Raw genomic sequence first — 22019 nt, 5'->3', positions numbered from 1 at the left:
CTAAGAAAGCAAACAAAGAAGGGATAGAAAACCAAAAAGTCACGTTCTTTGCCCTTCCAAAATTGGGACCAAATAAAGGAAAGGGCCAATTCCTTGGAATTCCCTGTAGGAATGAAGTACCTTGGACACACCAAAATAAGGTTCCCACAGAACAAGTCATGATTAAGGGAGGTGAGACGAACACTCAGGGTTGAATTAGATACATATCCATAGGGTGGAACCTACCCCAAGCCAGACGAATAGAGATGTGTCATTCCAATGCACTAATCAGAGATCAACACATCCTGGAGCACAATCAAGAGAAATGGGAAGCTCAGAGGGGCCAATAATGCTTCATCTCTTTATGTAGGCTCAGGGAGATGAAATACACTCAAGAAAGCCAACCATCAAGATAGTGAAGAACACTAAATGATCCAAACACTAAATCAGGAAGAAGGATTCCAAGAGACTCACTAACATATGGTATTATAAGAAACAGGAATATCAACTGCCAAGAAAGACCAGGATATCAACCGTCATCAGCAAGGAACCCAACGCTCCAGATTAATTACACAGTAACCAACCAATGCAGCTGCTGCAAACTAGACTCTCCCATACTAACCAGTTAGGAGAGACCCAAACTCACCAGCAACAGAGCCATGCTCCCAAATGAGAATAGGAGCCAGTGCTTGCAGTAGAGCCACACCAAAATTGGAAGATGGGATAAACTGGTGGTAGAGCTACCCCAAAAATGGTAGATTGAATACAGGAGAAGAAACTGCGCCCCACAAACAGAAAAGGAGAAGACTCTGAAATTCAAACTGCACCCTGCAGCAAAATGATAGCAGCCATGCAGAAGAGGGAGCTTCGTTCCACAGAGAGAAGCATGTCCCATAAACAAATAAGGGGCCACATGCCTTTGTTGGGAAAGGAGAAAGTTCTGCTGAATGAGAAGACATGCTATGCAGGTAGAGAAGGAACTATGTCGTACTCCTAGAAAAGGAGCCAAGTCCCATATCTATATTACATGATAGAGAAGACCACCACCTTCAGAGATGGAGCCAAGCACTGTACCAAGAAATAGAGCCATGGGCCATAGACAGAAAAGGAGTGGAACTCGGAGACTGAGCCATGCCCCACCTTCACAGATGGAGCTGGGCTTCCCAATTAGAGATGGAGCCAAGCACCACAAGTAGAGAGGGAGCCAAGCTCCCCATGCAGCAAAGGAGAAAAGTTTGATAAGCAGAGATGGAGGCATCTGTATACACAGAGATGGAGCTGCCTCTCAATGCCAACATGAAGATGTGCTCTCCAAAGAGAATTAGGACAGAGTGGCACCTCCAAGATGGGGTGTGCACCTGCAGAGATGGAGATGACGTCTATATTTAGAGGTGGAAGAATGCTCTAGATCTAGAGATGAAGCAGTGCTCCAACTTCAAGATGGATATGTTGTCCGTAATTCTGCCGAGAGAGGTGCCGAGAGGTCACTGAACCATATGTGCAGGCAGGGCGTTGCGCTCTATGTGCAGAGATGGAACTTTGCTCTACATTCTAAGGTGGAGATACTCTCTGCATGCAAGGGCAGAGATGAGCTCCACCCTCTAAGATGGAGTTGCCCTACGCATGCAGATATGAAGTTGCACACTACATTCAGAAATGGAGCTGTGCCTTACAGTCAGATGTGGAGCTGTGCGGCACAGGCAAAGAGGGAGCTGCTCTTCACAGTCAGATCTGCACTCTACAGTGTTGCGCTGTGTTATCAGAGATGGATTGCAGTGTACCATCTGCTGAGGAGGCATATACTACAAACATAGATGTAACTATGGTGGCAAACCTGGAGGGATGAAAGAGTTGCTGTGCTCCACGCTCTAGATGAAGCAGAGTAGAACATGCAGAGATGGAGCCAAGTTAGGCAAGTCAAAATAGAGGAGAGATCTGCAGTTTGAGAATGGCACTATGCCTTTAGAGCAGTATGTTTATTTCTGCATTTGTACCCCACATTTTCCAACCTATTGGTAAGTTCAATGTGGCTTACAGTGAACTTAAGATATAATGATTACAGGTTATGAATTTGTTTAAGGTGACGTATGCCAAGTTCTGTTCTGACTGTGATCTTGGTTAAGAAGTGTTGGCCGATGGTCTGCTTCACTACCAAGACAGACAGAAATCAAATGCAGACCAGCCCTACAGGCAATTAAGCCATTCAAGTGTTGCCCAGAAGGAACTGTGCATGGAAGTTCCCAGGTAGCCAGACACCGGAACCATAGTGAAGGCAACTGTGAAACTTGAAAATAAAAGGGTGACAGATACTGCAGACAAGCAATGATGTTAAGGTTGCTGTCCTGGAAACAAAGACCAACTTGTAGTCAAAGTTCCGACAGGCAAATTATACAGCATGCTATAAGAAAAATCCATTATGCCCAGGGCTGAAAACAATCAGCCACATGCTGTATCAGACTCAGCCTGGCACTACAGAAGAAATGTAATGGAGTAATCCAGAGTATCGACAAGAGTCAGCACACCAATAGCAGCTAGTGACACAGATGAAAAACTAAGAGAACTCATGATGTAAGGCAGCACACTAGCTGACTGAAGGCTCCACATCATTACCAGTATTATAGCCCCAAAGAAATCCCAGAGACTCGAGCCAAAATGAACAGCAACAAGGCCAATACTACCGCACATAGCGGAGATGCAAAAGGTGCATGGAATAATCAACTGCACTGAGAAGACAGACAGTGAAGAGGAGCATGGTAAGACAGAATCAGAAACCATACCACCACATGGCTATACAAGAGAGGCGACCTGTGCAACAGCGAGTGCCCCTAAGTACCTCAACAAATATACACCTCAGAACTATAAGGTTGTAAGAAAGCACCTAGGCTTTTCCTTACGTGTAGGAACACAACTGTAAGAGGAACCAGTGAAAAGTACTTACCGGTTGAGTGGGAGACCATAAAAGAACATGAAATTGGTATCCAATTCACACAAGTTTATTATTAGCCTGTAGCCTCCTGAAAACACTCCTCAGGAACTACTGAAGGGTGAGAGACTTTGCGGGGGGGGGGGGGGGGTGAGAGGGTTTTTTTTTTTTGGGGGGGGGGGGAGGGAGGGACCTGGGCACCACCAGATGTCACCCAGCTCCATCCAGAATTTTTTCATAAAGGAGCATACACCCTCCAAGACGAGTCCCCCTGCTGACACCCAGCTTGAACTGGAACTGGAACCGGCTAAAAAGCACCACGGAGGAGATGCAAGAACCTTAAGCCATCCACTTGGAGACAAAGAAAAATAATAAACATTCCAGGCTGCAGAAAACCCTTAAGGGGCGAATCACAACTATTTGTTTTCTCTGTTTCCATATGCTGCTTGATGGACATAACCCATTCATCTGGACTGGTCTGGTATGACAAGGAAAGGACTGACTTGCAGAAAAAGAATTAAAATACCCTTCCCCCTCCTCCCCTACCGTCAGCTTATCCATGCCTTTCAAATATCATCTCCTACTTTACAGAATGCAGCTAGTGAATTCTATGTATGAGATCGACTGCTTTTTTTCATTCAAGGAATTTCTGACTCAGCAACTTGAACTGAGGATAAAATGATTTCAGTAATGTTGACTGATAATGTGACCTACAACCAGCAAAGAATTCTGCTCCTGCTCTTTATTTTCTTTTTCTGAAATCCAGAAAGCCAGGACTTAGTAGTTAGTATCTCTTGTGTGGCAAGAGCATGACCCCCTCTCAAGTCAGGGCTGGTCTTGCTACTACTACTACTGCTATTTAGCATTTTTATTAGGTGAACTAAGTTCTGCCCGTGGCAGCAATATTTGTGGGGGCAGCACAGTGGTATCTCATCTCCCCTTCCTCTACTGTTCCAATGGAACTCTGTGCTGGCACAGGACCTTTGAGTATAGGCCCTCCCTTCCTGATGCATTTCCTGTGGGAAGAAGGGTGGGGACACAATAGTTCTTGAGCAAGGGCCTCTACTGAATGGTTTCTTGCTGACACAGAGTACCTTTGGGGGAGCTGGGAAGAGGTAGGGTAAGATGACATCAGGGAAAAGAGAAGGGGGGATGCTGGACACTGGGCTGGGGGGGGTAGGGGAGATGAGAAACTGGATGGAAATAGATCTAGAAGGGGGAAAGGGGGGGGGGGTTGATGGCTACCTGGCTAAGGAAGAAAGATACAGGATTTGTGGGTTTGGTGGGGGGAGATAGGGTCTTGAGCTGCCCATAGGGGTGGGGGCACATGGCTGAAGGTTCGAATAGGCTATCAGATACCCTTGGGCTGGGCCTTGCTCCCAGTAGGTTTATGCAATCTCATAATCACAATGATGGTATCTACTATGTTCAAATATCCAATTCATAATATAAAAAATATAAATAATAATTTTTAAAAAAGGTAAGAAGAGGGCTTAAGACTCACTGGGGATTTCTTTAGATTTGGAGTAGGGACTTACCTGGATTTTATCAATTTCCTGCTGGATGTTCAAAAGGTACAGTTCGAAAGAGGAAATCTGTGACTTCAATTGAACTGATACTGGAACAGGAACACTAAAAACAGAAAAAATATTTTCTAAGTAATTCGTTGCTTTTATCCCTTGAGTTGAAAAGGCAGCAAAAACAAGTCAAACTTAAAAAAAACCCCACAACATAAATGGTAGCTACACTATGCAAAATACCATAAAACTACAGGAATAAAACTTACTGCAATGTTACACCACTACAATACTTTGTAACATCCATAATATAGATATGATCTTGCCTTAGAAAGTAGGTATGTGCATTTGTTTGAATATGCAAAAAAAAAAATGCAGTTACAGATGAGAGCAAACGGCATAAATAGAAATCAATAGATTTTGGTGTTTTAGTAAGCATTAACCAAGAAATCATATTAAACAGAGTTAGGCATTTGGAAAAGATCTCATTCAATATGGTTGAGAAGACCGATGGAGTGGAGGAGCAGCTTAGCTATTACAACAGAGGGCTGAGAACCAGGGAAGGCAGCATTTAGATCCCACTGACACGACCTTTGGCAAGCCACTTAACCTTCCACTGTCTCAGGTGCAAACCAGTAAACTATACTGGGCAGGGAAATACCAACAGAGCCTGAATGTAACATTAATTGAGGATGTGTTTAGAAATCTATGTTTTCCTGTCACTCTCTTTATCTAATATGAAACTTGATAAATATGCCCACCCTAACAATTTGCACTATCCACATGTTTTATTATCTCCTCCGACCAATGTGCCAGTTTGTGCTGCTCTGACATTCGCCAGATCTTCACTCCCCAATATCACTGCTCTGGTGGGTTTTCGGCTGCCTGTTCTCAGTTGTGATGAATCTATTGTCTTCATATCGTGTACCTTTTTTGCCCACTATTTAGGAATTTCTCTGCAGGCACTTTGCTCTTCCAAAAAAAAAAAAAAAACCAAGGAAGATGCTTATTCAAAAATATATGGTCTTTATTGAAAATCATTAAATGATTCAACACGACCGCCGTGTTTCGGTGCCCAAAGCACCTGCATGAGGAGTCTTAAAGTGTAGGTAACAATTCCAAGACCAAATTCAAACAAAGGCAGACTGACTGTCCAAAACGTAGAGTGAATGTGTGCAACATCCGCTGGCAAAAGCCTTTGACGACGCTCGTAGGGATTGAGTGTTCCTCCACTTTTGAGTGGCTGACACTTGCTTTGGATGCCACGTGGGAGAGGGGAGAATGATGTGATAACGTGTCAACCTACCACTGTTGCACCAGTGGCAAAGTAAGTTCCCACCTGCTGTGCGGGAGCTCACTTCCATGGCCAGCTCATCCTCTTCCAATGAAGCAGTGATTTTTCTATGAAAGACCAGCTGGCTGTACCGAAGTGGTGGGTATGTTAGAGGGGTTTCCACCTCTCACTCCCCGTCATCTAGCCCTGCCACAATCCTGGTTAAGAAGGTGCCTGAAGCTCTATTATGTGCTAACAAAGTATGTGAACAAGAGCTTCAGCTTCAAACATAAATAGATGAGAAGTTGCAGCCAAAGATGGAACATCTCTAAGGCAGTGTCAACTTCTGTTAACACACCAGCTCCTTTCACCAGTGATGACTGGCTCCTATTTCCAGGAGTTACAGAATACAAAATTACAGGTACAGACTCAGGGCTAGATTAACTAACATACATGAATACATGTTATTGCAATTAAATCACATTATTGCACAGTAAACACATTATTTAAATCAAGCCCCATTATTTTCAATGGGGTGTATTTACTAACAACTAGTTAATCGCAGTAATGCATATTAAATGCAAATTAACACAAATTGGTAAACCTAATCATTAGGCTGTAAGCCCCCTAGAGATAGGGCAATACCTACAGTACCTGAATGTAACTTGCTTTGTGTTATTATTGAAAAGGCATGAGCTAAATTGAAAGAAAATTTTCAAGTTGGGGAAAAATCCTTCTAAGTTACCTCTCTGCTCATGTTATGTGATTCTATATAATACACACCTCCTTTCAAAGAAATTTTTTAAAAATGAAACTCAAAACAAAAGCTCTTGATCAAAAATCTCCTAAGCCACCTCACAAATGCATGATGACATTTATTGGATACAACACTCAACTGCATTGTCTCCAAAGTAAAAACATTCTTAAGGCCTGCACATACTGAAATTTATGAAGTTCAACCCACCAACTTTCAAAGCAAGCAACCATCACCCCAAGCCATACCTGCTGGCTTTACTCTGCAGCAAACTAAGATTACTCTTTCCTTCAGATGCTATACTGTGTAACTTGAAGAGTTCATATTTCTTTTTGTGATGCAGTAGAGACACCTGTGGGTAAAACAGAGGAGTAGCTTGTAAAACTACAACAATCAGAGCCTTCTGGACTATCTTCTTGTCCATAGCTAGCAGGAAGCTTCAGTGCTTTCCACAAACCCTTCATCTACAGCCACTTTTGGACATACAAATACCACCTCCTAGGATTTTATTGCTCACTATTTTATTGATGTACCTTTACCAAACAGTATACCACAAAGAATCACCCTTTTCAACCAGTTTCCCAATATCACTTAAATATATAGCATGATTGTGTTTCTCTACCATGATGGGATCATGCCTGTGGCACATACCAAACCTCACCTTCAAAAACAAAAACCCAAAAGGACAAGACTTCTACGATCTATAATTTTTTTGAAGCTGAGAGGGATAACAATTTCCCCAGCATTCTTAAAGTAGAAATTGTTACACTATGCTCACTATGAATTATGTTTTGTAATGTGACACAGATTCTGGGAGGTGCAGTGGAGTGCCCTGGTATTTAAGGATAATATTAAGCTTCAAAAAATCGTATTTGCATAAGCGTGAGGCACTGAATTATAAGGTTTAAGATTTATATGTAAATATCTTTATTGAACAGACAACCAAAACAGTTACAAACACTTATTTTTTAGTTTTTCATCCTTTATCTATATATATGTAATCCCCCCCACCCACCCACTAAGGCATACTTTACACTCTCATATGTTCTCCTAGTCACACCAGCACATCATTGCCTTACACTCTATAAAGCCCCCAATCGTTAGATCAGGTAGCAAATCCCACCTCTAAGATACCATATTCCAATATCCAAGCTTGTCTTCCTACCCCTCCAACTCTTGGTTCCCCAGGACCCCCCTCCCAACCCCTCAACCTCCCAATCCTAAACACTCATTCACATGTGTTATCCAAAACTTAGACTTTTATTACTCCCAACACCCAAAACCGAACCCCTCCCCCTATATTCCCTCCCATCCCCTTACCCCTTCCCTAAACAGATTCCTAGCCCCTCTCCTCCATTGTGTCCTAAAGTGACATGGAGTTCAAAATAAGGCTACGTGTTCATTTCAATAATGACTGAATGTTTGGCTCCCAAATTGCCCAGAAGTTTTTCTTTCTATTGAAGGTGCGGTAGGCATCCTGGGCTTCAACCACCAGCAAAGCATGGAAGGCATTCTTCCAGTGCCAGAAGGAAGGCGCCACCTCCTGTGTCCAATATTGCAGAATACATTGCTTCCCTGTGACAATGGCTTTATAAATCAACGAGCGCCCTGCTCGTCTAAGTAGGCTCCTGCCCCCTATCATGCCTAACACAATATCCTTCGGTGACAAAAGCAACTCTCTACGCAGTAGGCCCCCACAGTACCTCATTATCTTATTCCAGAAAACTCTTATATATGAGCACCTCCACAGCATATGAAGCAGTGAGACGTCCATATTATCACACTTACAGCATTTAGGCTCCTTTAAACATCCGGCATAAAATGCCTGCTTGGGGGAAAAGCATGTTCTAGTAATAACTCTAAATTGAAGTTCTCTATGTCTTGCGCTATATACATGAGCCCATATCCCTCTCAGGCTTTGTAATATGTCTCCCTCCCGGATTTTGTACATTTCACATTCCTTTGAAATCCAAATTACAAAGAATTATGCATATGAACTATGGCCACTTTTTTTGTTTCTTCATTTTAATCTTCCCCATCCCCACTGGGTCAGTTTTTACATATTATTTATTTATTGCATTTAATGTTAAATTGTGGTGCACCAGTGGAAAAAAGTACACTTACTACCTGAAACAGCTCTATTTACTGTCTAGCCTGGAGAAGAATTTGCATGACTTACCAACATAGAACATATTCTGGAACTGAACCCAACAGAAGTCATATGCCACTGATCTTACATAATACTGCAATCACTCTGCCCCTTCAAGCCCACTCTCCGAGTAATGAACAAGAACGGCTTTTTACCTCAGCTGCAACCGCTCTTTCAACACTCTCCTTAAGATTATGTTTATTTTTCTTAATATCTTCTTCAACCTTCAACTTCTTAGCTGCAAACTTATTACTGTAAAAGACAAAGCAGAATGCTTTAAGCTTCATGCGCACAGACCCACACTTTGCAAACAGCCTCAATAACTAACTTTTGACTGCTAATTTTCAATAACATTCTTGTAAAATAATCCTCTCCTCCTACAAGAGCTTCATGGCATTCATTGTTCACAGATCAGGTAACTGCAGATAGACGTGGGTCTCTCTGTGGTCAGGGATGATCCTGTCGGGGAAGGGGGGGGTGTTAATCCTCTCCTGAATGGCTTTGCTTCTTATTACTTCCCCACCGGCTCTCACCAGTGAGGACTCATTTACATTTTATTCTCCAGCTGAAAGCAGACTGCAGGGTCAGAGTAATCCATAAAGTCCCTCACAAATTACTGGAGAACCCTGGGACTGGTGGCGGTAGATTACAGTGACTGAAATGGTACCAAACTGTACCACAGCCATGTTCAAATACCAGAATACAAGCAATGTATAGGTGTTTAGTGTGCAGTAGTTATCTAATCAATCCACACCCATCATGGTGAACACTGGCCCCCAAGTACAAAAACAGCCCCGATTTTTCACGTGTACAATGAATATTCACGAAGCAAATCTGAACATGTTTTGATCTAAGAACTAGGTTGATACACATAATTAATTGAGTTAACCTGAAAACCAAATCCCATTTTTAATATAGGCAGAGTCATCAAGTTCAGGCTTTGGCACAGAATGGTTCCTTTCTTCCTCAAACTCTGCTCATACTCCTGCTTCATCTGGCAACCAAAAGGACATTTGAGACTGTGTCACTAGCATCCAGCTCCCAGGAGATAACATGATATGCACTCACCCTAGGGGAAAGACAGGGCTGGTGCAAGGATGTTAACTGTCCTAAGCAAACTTTTAGATTTATGCACCTCAATTAAATTCTAAACCCCTACATACCTCTCCTCTGAGAATCTGATAATTAAACTAAGCAATCATAATAACCCCAGTTCCAAATCTCCAAGAGGATTCTATAAAAATGCATGATTAGACAACTCTGGTCCTGCCAGCCTCCCTCTCGAGCTGGTCTGCATTCCTGCCAAAATGTCCATTTGCATGGCACGCCACACTGAACCGTCAAGCCTCGAGTTTCCCCAGCAGCAGCCACAACAAGAGCACTGCTTGGCATGCTCAGCTGGTGCCTCCATGAAGCAATGCCTACAAGGCTACCACTGTAAAGACTGTGCCACTGCAGGTACTGCATTCAAGACAGCACTGCTTGATGACATGCCACTCGCATTGCTGCATTCAGCTCTGCTTTTGTTACTGCTCCCAGAACCAGAATCTAACTTACATTGAGATTTTGGCAAGTACTCTGGAAAGAGGTTAATATATTTAAAAGTACGCTTACTATTTTGTGAGACACCTAGATGATCTGACTGGTGGTTTATAAATGTATTTAACAATTCACTTTCTCTATACCCCAACAATGGAGCAGAAGTTGTCACCTGCCTCCAGGCTACCAAAGGCTTCCTACTTCTAATTTCTATGGCGCTACTAGATTTACACAGCGTTGTACACTGAACACGACAGTCCCTGCTTGACAGAACTTACAATTTAATCAAGAGACAAACAGGACAAATAAGGGATAATGGAATTACTTAAGGTGGGGATTATAAACAGACATGGGTACTGAACAAGTGAATAGGAGTTAGGAGTTAAAAGCAGCCTTCCTCTAGGTCCACAGCCCTTGAAGGCTTAAAGAGAAGCCTCTGCACCATCCACCACGGACTCTCCCTTCCTCTTGTTTGCAGTCCACTGGAGAACAGGAGGAGCAGAAACACCCCAGAGAGAAAGAGACAGAAAGACCTGGAAGTCTCCAGGTATTCCCCTGGATTACAGGCAGAGGCCATCCAAATGCCTCCTGCCTGTCTAGACTCAACTAGGTGACCAGTTCTCCAATCAGGCCTAGGAGCCACCCCCAGTCAATTTCTAAAAAAGCGCTGCATGACTAGGCCTACCCATCATCTAAGGTGTTAGTGGCTGCACAATGCCCTATACAGGGCAAAGTTCACAAGCTTTTGTTCTGTGCCTCCAGCTGCTGGTAGAGGGTCATAACCCAATTATCCTGGTCTAAGTCTAGTGAATAAAGACATTAAAAATTTTCATATGTGTATACACGCAGGGAGAAAATTTTCCAAAAGCCATTTATCCAGGCAAACAGGCTATCTGAAAATTGTCCACTCTTCCTACAGGTAAAAGGATGTACTGATGGCTCTTTAATTTAGTGTGGCTATTAGAATCCCAATCTACTGCAACCTTCATGCTGTCGCCCTAGGTGACCGTCTAATCTGCCTAATGGTTAAACTGGCCCTGGGAAAATTATTGTTGTGCATAGCTTCTTCACCACTAGGTAACCAAGCAGTTTACGGTCACTTGCACACCCAAAGCTCCTGTATTTAATCATGGGATAGACGAACCACAACTTTAATACCTAAAACATAACAACAGACAAATTACATCTCCTCATTTCATTCATTCACTTTAAGGTCAAAAAGAAACCTCACCTGCTCTCCAGAAATTCAGCTAAATACTTTATATACTGTTGCTCCTTTTCATCTATGTTTCTTAAGTATCTGGAAGGAAACAAGAGGACAGTGACATTTACTCACATACAGTCCATGAAAGATTTTTCCATCCATTTTAGATTAGGACAAAAGGGTAGCACTCAGCAGTTAAAAAAAATCATAAGCAAAGACCTGACTACATGGGCTTTTTCCACTTACTTAACACTGAATCATCAGTCGTGTACATTTCCTTGTCATCCTCTTTGACTTATCATTTAACAGAAATAATTGTTCAGCAATTCAGCCTCTTCCTCATTACTCCCCACATAATCCTTTGTTCCTTTCAGTCTTACACAGAAACAGAGAAAAATTAAGGCAAATAAAGGCGTCCTCCTTTTTCTGGAGCCATATGGTAACCCTACATATGGCCTATCCAGTCTGCCTATCCATGCCACCTCCTATCCCTTCCTCTTCCTAGCTTTTTGAATTCAGTTACAGTTTTCGTCTCAACCACCTCTACTGGGAGGCCGTTTCACTAATTCACCACCCTTTATGTGAAGTTACTTCCCAAGTCTGCCCCCTTTCACTTTCATCCTATACCCACTCATTCCAGAGCTTCCTTTCAATTGAAACACCTCTTGTGCATTTATACCATGGAGGTAAACATCTCCACTCTCCTGCATTTCTTCCAAAGTGTACATATTGAGATGTTTAAGTATGTCCCCAATCCCATTACTGGCCTTCCTCCTCTCCTGGACATACCTGAAGTCTTATCACCTCACTTTATATCTGTAGCCATCTTTTTTCTGCCACTACTTTTGCCTTCCTCATTCCTTTCCTCATCTCTTTCAGTTTTACCAGGAGAAAGACCTTGGAATAACAGTGTTTGATGACCTCAAGGTGATGAAACAAAGCGATAAGACAATGGCCACAGTGAGAGGGATAATGCTCCTCTTCTGATCCTTCTGGGGCCACATTTCAATACTGTGTTTAATTTTGGAGGCTACATGCAACACAGAGAAAGGCAACCAGAATGGAGTGTGAGGAGGAAAAAGAGTCTATGCCAGAAGAAACTAGACCTGAATATGCATACCCTAGAGCAGAGGAGGAAAAGGGGAGATCTGATACATATATGTTTATTATTTAATGTTTATTGAAGCAAAACTTCAACACCATTTATGAACGTTCAACTACAGATATTCCAGACATCTTAGAATCCAAAGATTGCTTATTACAGTTTTGTATCATTAAGATACAGAAGTTAAAATAATTGGAAGGTATCAAGGAACAACACTCTCCTCTATCAACCTTTCCCAAAGGAGAAGAGCTGAGATCCCTACATGGCACAAGAATGAAAACTAAAGCAATGACTTGCTCTTTTAAAGAAAGGATTACAGGCATTAAGCTGAACAGAGCAGTAGTTATAAAACTCTAACCACCTTATTAGGCACAACTTGATGGTTTTGCTGTCATCTACTATGCTACTCCTAACCCTGGAAGCAGACAGCAAAACTTGCTGTATCTTTTCTACTGTAGAAACCTGACCGTTATAGAATTTATTTTTTGGGATTCAAATGAAAATACAAGGGCATAAGTCTTCCTACCTCATAAAAGAAATAAAATAAAAACGATCTGCTCCTGAATGGTAGCATGCTTGAGAGGTTCACCTACCTGATATGCACTAACGGGAATGCTCAGAGGCAGTGGCGTACCAAGGGGGGGGGGGGGGGGGGGGGGGGGGCGGTGGGGGTGGTCCACCCCGGGTGCATGCCGCTGGGGGGTGCCGCGGCGCGCGCCTGATTTGAGTTCCCTGACTTCGCTGCAGCTCCCTCTGCCCTGGAACAGGTTACTTCCTGTTCCGGGTCAGAGCAAGGGAGCTGCAGCGAACGCGTGAAGTCAGGGAACTCTGAGCAGGCGCGTGCTGCGGCACCCCCCCCCCCAGCGGCGTGCACCGGGGGGGGGGGGGGGGGGGGGCGGGTCCGCGCTGCATCGGGGGGGGGGAGGGTGCTGCACCCGGGGGGCAGGGCGCCGCCCTGGGTGTCCGCCCCCCTAGGAACACCACTGCTCAGAGGTTAAATTTTAATTTATACTCACATTTCATTGGCTTCTATAAGCATTTTAACATTATTTTTCATAGTTTTTAATCTTTCTTGATTTTCTTTTTTTTCTTGTTGCCACTTCTTAACTTCGTTTTCCAAATCCTGGTGAAACCATTCTAGCTCAGCTTTTGAAATCTATAAGAAAATTAAAAATAAAATTAAAATGGTTATTTGTGGCTTTTTCCTGATCTTAACAGTCAAGATGACCACCCAGATTTCCGCAGAGAAAACAGAAAAAAACTGTTTCATTCAAAAGTTGATTTTTCATGCTACCCCTATCGCCAAACCTATCATTCAACCAGCGGAGGGATGGCACATACTACTATTAAGCAATAATATCAGTGACTGCACTGAAATGACCTAAGAAAACCATCTAGACCTAAACGTTTCTATGAAATTGTTTATTTACTTTACCTGTAGTGAAAGATTTTACTGTGCTGTGTTTGCCTGCCTTGAGTAGATGTATCTAGAAAATGGAGACATCAAGTTTCACAGTTTCCCCTTTGGTTCTTATTCCACGATGCTGTTTTCCACTAAGATATGTCTTAATTTAAATTTTGTTGGTACAAAAGGTGCGTGCTCTCTATTGCAGCCAAGCAGTCTTGTTGTCAAGCACCGTGCAAATCTACTCTTCTTTGTGCAGTCATACTTTTGTCCGTGCAATGACACATTGTCAGATGAGAATGATGGTGATCTGCCCAGCAATGCTCCATGATATACTCAGATTTGTGTCTTGATAAGGGTTTCTCAAATCCTTATTTCTCTTCAGAAATGCAATTTTTGTCTTAACTGTCAACAGAAAAGTAATTTTTCATTTGTTGTTTGTTTGCATGTTGTTCCAAGCTGTTTGAAATCTTGGCTCCACTACTCTATAATCCAAGTCTATGCCCACAGATTGATACTGGCCAGGTAACATCTGACAAGGTCCCAAGGATACAAGACAGATGGATGTTTAATTTTTTGAATAAGGTATGCTTTATGTGTTTGAAAGGTTGGGCAATACTGTTCTACCTAGCTATCGAAGCAAGCAAGGCTAAGTGGCAAACTAGCCTCAAGGTAGCAGGCAGAATAGACATGAAAAGGCCTTTTACAGCTTGACAACCAGGGAAGCACTGAAAAGTTCCACCCAGTCTGGCCCTCCTCTACCCTTAGCTATTCATCATACATGGACCCTCCCCTTCCCTACCCCATCTGGGGCCGGATTAATACTACATTGGGTCTTATGCAAACACTAGTAGAAAAGGCCCGTTTCTGACACAAATGAAACGGGCGCTAGCAAGGTTTTCCTCGGAGTGTGTATGTTTGAGAGAGTGTATGTGAGAGTGACTGTGTGTGAGAGAGAGAGAGTGAATGTGCGAGTGTGTGTGTGTTTGAGAGAGAGAGTGAGTCTGGGTGCGAGCGTGTCTGTGAGAGAGAGTGTGTGTGTGAGAATGAGAGTGTGTGCAAGTGCGTATGTGAGACACAGTGTGAGAGAGAGAGAGTATGTTTCTCGCACACACTGTATCTGTGTGAGAGAGAGAGTGTGTGTGAGACACAGACTCGCTGTGAGACTGAGTGTATGAGACCAAGAGAGTGTGTGAGTGACTGTGTGACACATAGAGAGTGAATGTGACACAGTGTGAGACATAGAGTGTGTATGACAGAGATACCTCCCCCCCCTCTCTGGTGTCAGGCCCCCCCTCCCTCCCTATCTCTGGTGTCAGGCCCTCCCTCTCTCTGGTGTCTGAGCGTTACTGTGCAGGACGCTGAGCTCTGGCTGTGCTTCAAGGAACTGACCAATCCTATTTAATAGAATGCACCTCCAAAATTCTGAAGCTGAGAAACCTCGTGTGGTTGGTCACTTCTGCTTGTGACGAACCCGGAAGTACGTGATGTCAATTCAGGAGATGGATACAGAGAGCAGGAATGTCTCAGCCATGCAGTCAGCTTCAGAATGTTGGAGGTGCGTTTTATTATATAGGATATATTTCTGAGCCCCACCATGGACTTCCATTTATATCTTTTCTCAAAACAGCTCCAGAGTCACATTTATTTTGTTCTTGCCCCCCTTCCCCAGGATCTCTGTTCATGACCTTCCACCATACTTCACTTCCCCAGAAGGAGCACAGAGAAAACCGAAGGCCTATTTCTTGGTGTGCAGCTATAGCAAGTTGTGAGTATGGGGACTATATAAGGAAAAGCTTTGAATGGCATAGCCTAGTGGTTAGACCAGTGTGTTAAGAACTAGACGCATTTCCTTGGCTTTCCTTTAGAATGATATTGGATCTTCTGCCTTATGGACTTGATCTGGATTTAAAAAGTTAAAATTAGTGGAGCAATATTGTATTATAACACATAGCTACTATGTGTTATAAATTCACCTGTATAAGATATATGTTAACTTATATGGAAGAAATTTAATTGTCTTACTTATTTCTCCCCCCCCTCAGTTTTTCTGTATAATTTTATGTTGCTTGATTCTATTTCAAAATGCTTAAAAAATAAAAATAAAAAATGAACTAGAGAAGCTATGCAAATCAGTTTTCAAAATCTGGATTAAATTTCAAGTTTATGTTTCAATCATTTTTATTATAATTTGTCAGAAATACAGCAGAACAATAGTAATAAGAATAACAACACTCTAATGAATTCCACAAGCTCTTCCTCCCTGGGTGGCTCCCACAAACCAACATAAACAACGAAATTCACCACCTCAGCAATTCAGTAAATAGCTTCTAGCCCTGGGAGGCAATGTCCACCAAAAAGGCTTCCAGGTCTCTAAAAATATCTTTTCCAGGACGACTCTCCATGGAAATAATCCCCATCTCTCCAGCCACATTTGCTGGATAAGCAGGAACACCACTCAGGCAGAGTGGGACCAGTAGATGACAACCAATGTAGTAGTATGACCTTGATCCCAAAAAGAATGGCATTGCGGAGAAATCGCAAGAAGCCTGGTGGTACAGGATTAGTATACACATATTGGCCAAATAAAAGATGAAGATCACAGTGAAGTGATCAAAAAATGTTCTGTACCCCTATACCAATCGTTAATGTGCTGCATTCCGCAGGCCACAATCGTGTAACGTATATGGAGTTTGAATCAAGGCCAGCGGAAGTCAAGAGACGGATGGGGAGATATGATTGAGCTCTACAATATCCTGAATGGTGTAGAATGAATAGAAGTAAATTGATTTTTTGCTCATTCCAAAAGTACAAAGACTAGGGGACAATCGAGGAAGTTACATGGAAATATTTTTAAAACAAATAGGAAGAAATACTTTTTCACTCAACAAATAGTTAAACTCTGGGACTCTTTGCCGGAGGATGTGGTAACTGTGGTTAGTGTATCTGGGTTTAAAAATGGTTTCGACAAATTCCTGGAGGAAAAATCCACAGTCTGCTATTGAGACAGACATGGGAAGCAAATGCTTGCCCTGGGATTTGTAGTATGGAATGTTGCCACAATTTGGGTTTCTGTCAGGTACTTGTGACCTGCCTTGGCCACTGTTTGGAAAACAGGATACTGGGCTAGCTGGACCATTGGTCTGACCCAGTATTGCTACTCTTATGTTCCCTCAACTCTCCCAGCACTCCCCCTTCCACACCCATCTGCCATCTCTCCCTGTCTTCCCCCAAGTCCTTCTCTTCCTCTCCTACCCGCTCCCACAAATCTGACATCTCTCCTTCCCAGCTCCCTTCCATTAGCCTAACCCCAAGTCTGACAACCCTACCTCCCTCCTCAAAGTCTTTCTCCTTTCCTCCCTGGAGTCCAACATCTCTTCCTTCTCCCAAGTCCATCTTTCCCTCCCACCCCTCCCTAGTGTCTGACATGTCTCCCTCCCTTCCATTCTAGCACCCCTTCAGCACAACATCTCTTCCTTCTGCCACCTGTAATCCAGCATCACTTGTATTCTCACCTTCTCCTCTCCCCACCCACCAGGCTGCAATCTGGCATCTCCCACCCCCGAGTTTCTCCTTCTATCCCCCCGGCGGCATCTCCTCCCTTCCCCTTTTCAACCCACCCCCAGCATATCTTCTTCCATTCCCCACCCCTGGGTGGCATCTTCTCCTTTCCTTAACCCTTCCCCCCCTCCCGAGTCTAACTTGAATTTGTTCTAAAGGTTTTCAGGCAGAGGCAGCGATTCACAGACACTGCCTCGCTACCGGCCCCGGCATGGTTTCTCTACTGTAGCCTGCTCTCTGACATAACTTCCTGTTTCTGCCGGGATGGACTGTAGTAGGGACACAACACTGGGGCTGGTGGCAACGCAGCGTGTGTGAATTGCTGCCGCTGCAATTTAGAACTAATTCAAGGTACACGCGGGAGAGGGGGTGTCAAGAAAGGGAGGAAATGCCGACCAGGGAGGGGGGGGGGGGGGAGTGTGGGTGTTTTGGGTTGGGTTGAGGAAAGAAAGGTGGAGAAGCTGTCCAGAGAGGAAGGGCGTGCGACAGAAATAGCCGAAAAGTGGCAAGATGCTGCTCCCTTAAGAGTGCCGCCTGATTATAGGGCTGCCCCCGGACACAGGTATAACTCTAGAAAGATTTATCTATCAAAAAGGCTTCAAAAATTAAAGAGACAACATTTAAAATTATTTGGTGCCTCTTAACCCGTGTCCAATGTTCCCATAATAAGCCATATGGGAACAAATTGATTTGTTCCCATATGGGAACGTTGGGCACTAATGGGTTAAAGGATATCAGTAGTGTGATGACAACGTTAAGACAGCTTTCAATGGAATTTGCCCAGGGAAATAGTTACCTGGGTAGATTTTCCAGGTTGAAAACGTCCCTCCACTGAGTATGCACACAAGTACCTTTGTACTTTGGGCTTCTTCAGTCCAAATTTTCAAAAGGAAAGTGTATAATTATACTACAGCAAGATGCCCACCGGAAGGGTGGAAGGCCAGATTTTAGGACTCAGGCTGTAAAAATACCAGCTAGGTTTAAAAATCTATGACTGGCTGAGCAAGGACTTGCTTTTCCTGTAAGTTAATATGTGTCCCCGCTTGGGATCCATCCACTGGAATAGTGGTGGGTCAATTTACATACCTTAAACAGCCTAAACTGGAAAAAAGTACTAAGTAGGCCAAACAGCAAGCAAGTGATTTAATATTTGAGAATCTGCAAAAAGCAGGTCTGAACAATGAGTCCTGATACAAACTTGGTACAAATTTTAAATCCAATATAGCACCTGTAATGAAAAATCAGATGAATAAAATGGAGCTTATTAGTTTTGGTATACAATGATACAGAGGTAATACAGAGTTCATTAGATGGTATGAAAGGTATTGAGATGGTATGAAAAGTATTGCAGCCGGAAGATGTGAAACTGTTATCTCAACGCTTCCCAAAACATGTTGATAATTAGCAGTAGCTGAGAACGGAAGGAGTTGGGTACATCAGACAGCAGACCGCATGGGAAAGTATGATCTCAGAAAGTGAGAAAGATTAGGAGCAAGGTTTCTCACCATTCACTTCTATGGAGAGGATAGAGTATAAAAGAGGAGAGATTTTGCCTTAGTTGAGAGAGTCCTCTCCAAAGCTCCTGTCAGACGGCGAAGCTCTGTCCGGTTGTACCCAGAATCTGTCTGCTGAATGTACCTGATTAAAGTCTGATGTACAAATAAAATCCTTATTCGAAATGATGATTTGTGGGCTTAACTTAATGATGAAAGGCTGTAAGTATAAATGCTTCTGCTGTATCAGGCTATCACTCGCTGCATTATATAACTTGTAACCTAAATCCAGTTTGTCATAAGGCTGGTATCTGTTCCTTGCCAGTGCTGAGAGGTGGACTAATGCGGGTCTCTTAGATCTAACGTCTCTTTCAGTGGCAACTCATCTTAGAACTTCACAACCCCCTGATTGCCCCAGTTCTAGGGCTATTCAGAGATGGAGTCAGATTAAGGTCATTTAAGCCTTCTTGGGGGGGGCTCGGGACCCCTTAATTCACGACATTGGTGACCCAGCGTTCGATTTAAACACGCCATGCGAATTTTTGTCAAAGTGGGGATTGATTCTAGCTCTTGACTAAAATTCTGTTGTTTTATCTTCCAATTGATTGCTGTCCTTTTCTTGCCCCATCACTGTCTTTCAATATTCTGTTCTGTTCTTTCTCACCCCCTTTTTCTTTCTCCCATCCTGTCCATCTCTTTGATTTGCGTGATGTGCGCAAGACTGTGCTTGTTGTGTGAATGGTGCATAACAACGAATCCAGGCGACTGCGATTTGGGGTTTGCTGTAAGTTTATTTCAATGTTCAAAATCTTTGGATTGGTCTTTATGCTAGCATTCTCGCTTAACAATCCTTAGAGATTGCGCATTTTCTGCTTCCAATCCCACCCTGTGTTCTGTCTTAATCCCTCCTTTTCAAATCCCTGTCCCCTTGTTCTCACTATGTATTCTGTTCTTTCTTCTTCTGTCGACCTTACTTTCCTCCCTAATCCCTTTTCCTGTTCTCCTTCATCCTAACTTCTTCTACCTACCTCTTCCTATTACTCCCCTGGGTCTAATCCTGCTCTTTCTCTTCTGTATGTTCCCGTATCGAGGTAATTTCCTTTACTCTAGGAGAACAGCACGCTTTCAGATTGCTCTCCTCTAAAATCCTTTTGGTTTCTCTGTTCTTATAACCACTCTTCAAAACTGACAGCCCCCACCTTTTCACATCTGCTATTGCCTTCACTTTGTGTGTGCGACACATACTTTTGATCTTGTGCTGTAACAGTTATCCACGAGACTCTTTTCACGTCTCGGGACTGTCCCTCCTCATTTTTTTTCCCTATTGGAAACAGTAATTACGGTGTTCAGCTTTGTAGCTGCTTACCGTCGTCCAACTACTGTTTTCCTCTTATCTAATCAGTTCTTTCAGTCTTTTGAACTATGCTTTCTCTCTAACCACTCAGCCCACACCCCCCCTTCCTGTCCACACTTTTCTCGGCTCTTTTTCATAGTGCAGCATGAATAACTGCGTAGTATCTCTTATTCCGTTCTTTTTCCTTTTGTATCTTTGTGTGTGTCTTTGCACTCTGTCTGAATTGTAACTATACTGTTCCGTCTCTGCTTTTCTTATTTCTCATTTCCACCTGTCAAAATCTTTATTATTTACTGCGTAGTTCAACTGATTGCTCTTTTTCACAGCTGTTCAGTCCTGTGCTCTCACCCCCCCCATAGCCATTTTTCTTTCCTTAAGTCCAATCTGAATCCCTTCCTCCACAACATTTTGTTCTTGTCCCCCTTTTTCTGCCACAAGAATCCTCCCTGCCCTCCTCTCTGATGCTCTACCGACTCCTACACTATATGTCTGTGGTCCGTGTAAAATTTATAAGGGTGTGGCCCGCACGGTACCAATTGGGGTAACTTAATACCTTACATACACCTTTTTGGCTTCTTGTGCAAACCAGAAATCATTTTTTTATTTTTTGATTTCCTAGAAAACTTTTCTTTCTCCTTCTCAGTCCCATGTGGTGTGAGGTTTGATTCTCTTTCCGGATCAAAGCTTATTACATTACTAGTAACTGTCATATTTGATATATACTCCCTCTTGGGCTTCGATTCTGCCTTTGTAAATCTATTTAAATTCGTTCGAAGAGGTGTAAGTTCTAAACCCCTTTTTCTCACATTTTTTAATATCCTTATCCAGGCTTCCGAAACTGCCATTTCTTTCTGTAGCTTTTAAAGGTTTTCCCTAACAAGTGCTGTAGTTTACTATCTCAAGGACATGAGAGTCTGGGAAGCTTGCCCACTTTAGCTGCCTTATCAGTCCAGCACTGCTTTGGCAGAAGAGGCTCTACAGTTCACTTTTAAAAGCTGCAGCTGTTCTGTTTGTCATCATTTACACATATCATTCCAATCACTGACTAGTATGTATGTTTTATGCCGTATCATTGGAAGTTCTTGGTGTAAGAATCACATGCTTTAATTTGTTTTTTTCCCCCTTTCACCTGTTTAGGCACAGAAGTTTCCTGCCATCGCATTCGGGTTTATTAATTTGTCATATTTATGGCTATTAACTTGTGATATTTGCACCACGATTCTGGTGTCCTGTTTCACAATTTATTATATTTTCCTGTTTAGATGCTACTTCCAATCTATCTGGTACCCGCCCCAAAAGCATTTAATATGTATTTTCCTTTATTTCATTTATTCTAGGGGTACAGCTCTGGACTACACATGTTACAATACCTTTCTTGCCTTTTGTTGAAATCGGTGTTTCAGTAACATATATGGTTATCCCCACAGTCTGTTTCCTTTCTTTTTTAATGTATACTTTATATGTTTATTTTGTTTGTTTATTGCTCATTCCTTTACTCCCCGGTACTAGGGAGAATATAAAGCTGCTTGATTAATGGTCCGCAATGCCTGTCCATCAATCTCTAAGTCCCACCCACTTCCCCATTTTCTGCATGTCAGATATTTTTCAGACTTCTATGCTTGTGCTCAAGTTTTGTGTTTTAATTTTATGGTCATTGCTACACAATTTTTTTTTTATTTCTCCACTTTATCTTTACATATAAATTACTTTCCTGTTGTACTACAGGTATAACTGTATGGATGAATTTATTTTTATTATTTGCC

The 22019-nt window shown here is 42.7% G+C and overlaps 1 protein-coding gene across 1 annotated transcript in view; it reads right to left on the bottom strand.

Annotated features, from left to right (window-relative positions):
* LOC115469500 (E3 ubiquitin-protein ligase TTC3-like) overlaps nt 1–22019 on the bottom strand; it is a 299116-nt gene that overhangs the window by 43900 nt on the left and 233197 nt on the right. Inside the window, exons 34-38 of the mRNA XM_030202218.1 lie at nt 13460–13599; nt 11366–11434; nt 8751–8847; nt 6695–6798; nt 4441–4534 (exon numbers count right to left, since the gene is read on the bottom strand). Of these exons, the coding sequence (XP_030058078.1) occupies nt 4441–4534; nt 6695–6798; nt 8751–8847; nt 11366–11434; nt 13460–13599 (504 nt within the window). The remainder of the gene's footprint in view (nt 1–4440; nt 4535–6694; nt 6799–8750; nt 8848–11365; nt 11435–13459; nt 13600–22019) is intronic.

The sequence above is a fragment of the Microcaecilia unicolor genome, chromosome 4 (assembly GCF_901765095.1).
Source record: "Microcaecilia unicolor chromosome 4, aMicUni1.1, whole genome shotgun sequence".
NCBI lineage: Eukaryota > Metazoa > Chordata > Amphibia > Gymnophiona > Siphonopidae > Microcaecilia > Microcaecilia unicolor.
The sequence above is the reverse complement of the archived record's forward strand: the minus strand, read 5'-3'. Positions and strand labels throughout refer to the sequence as shown.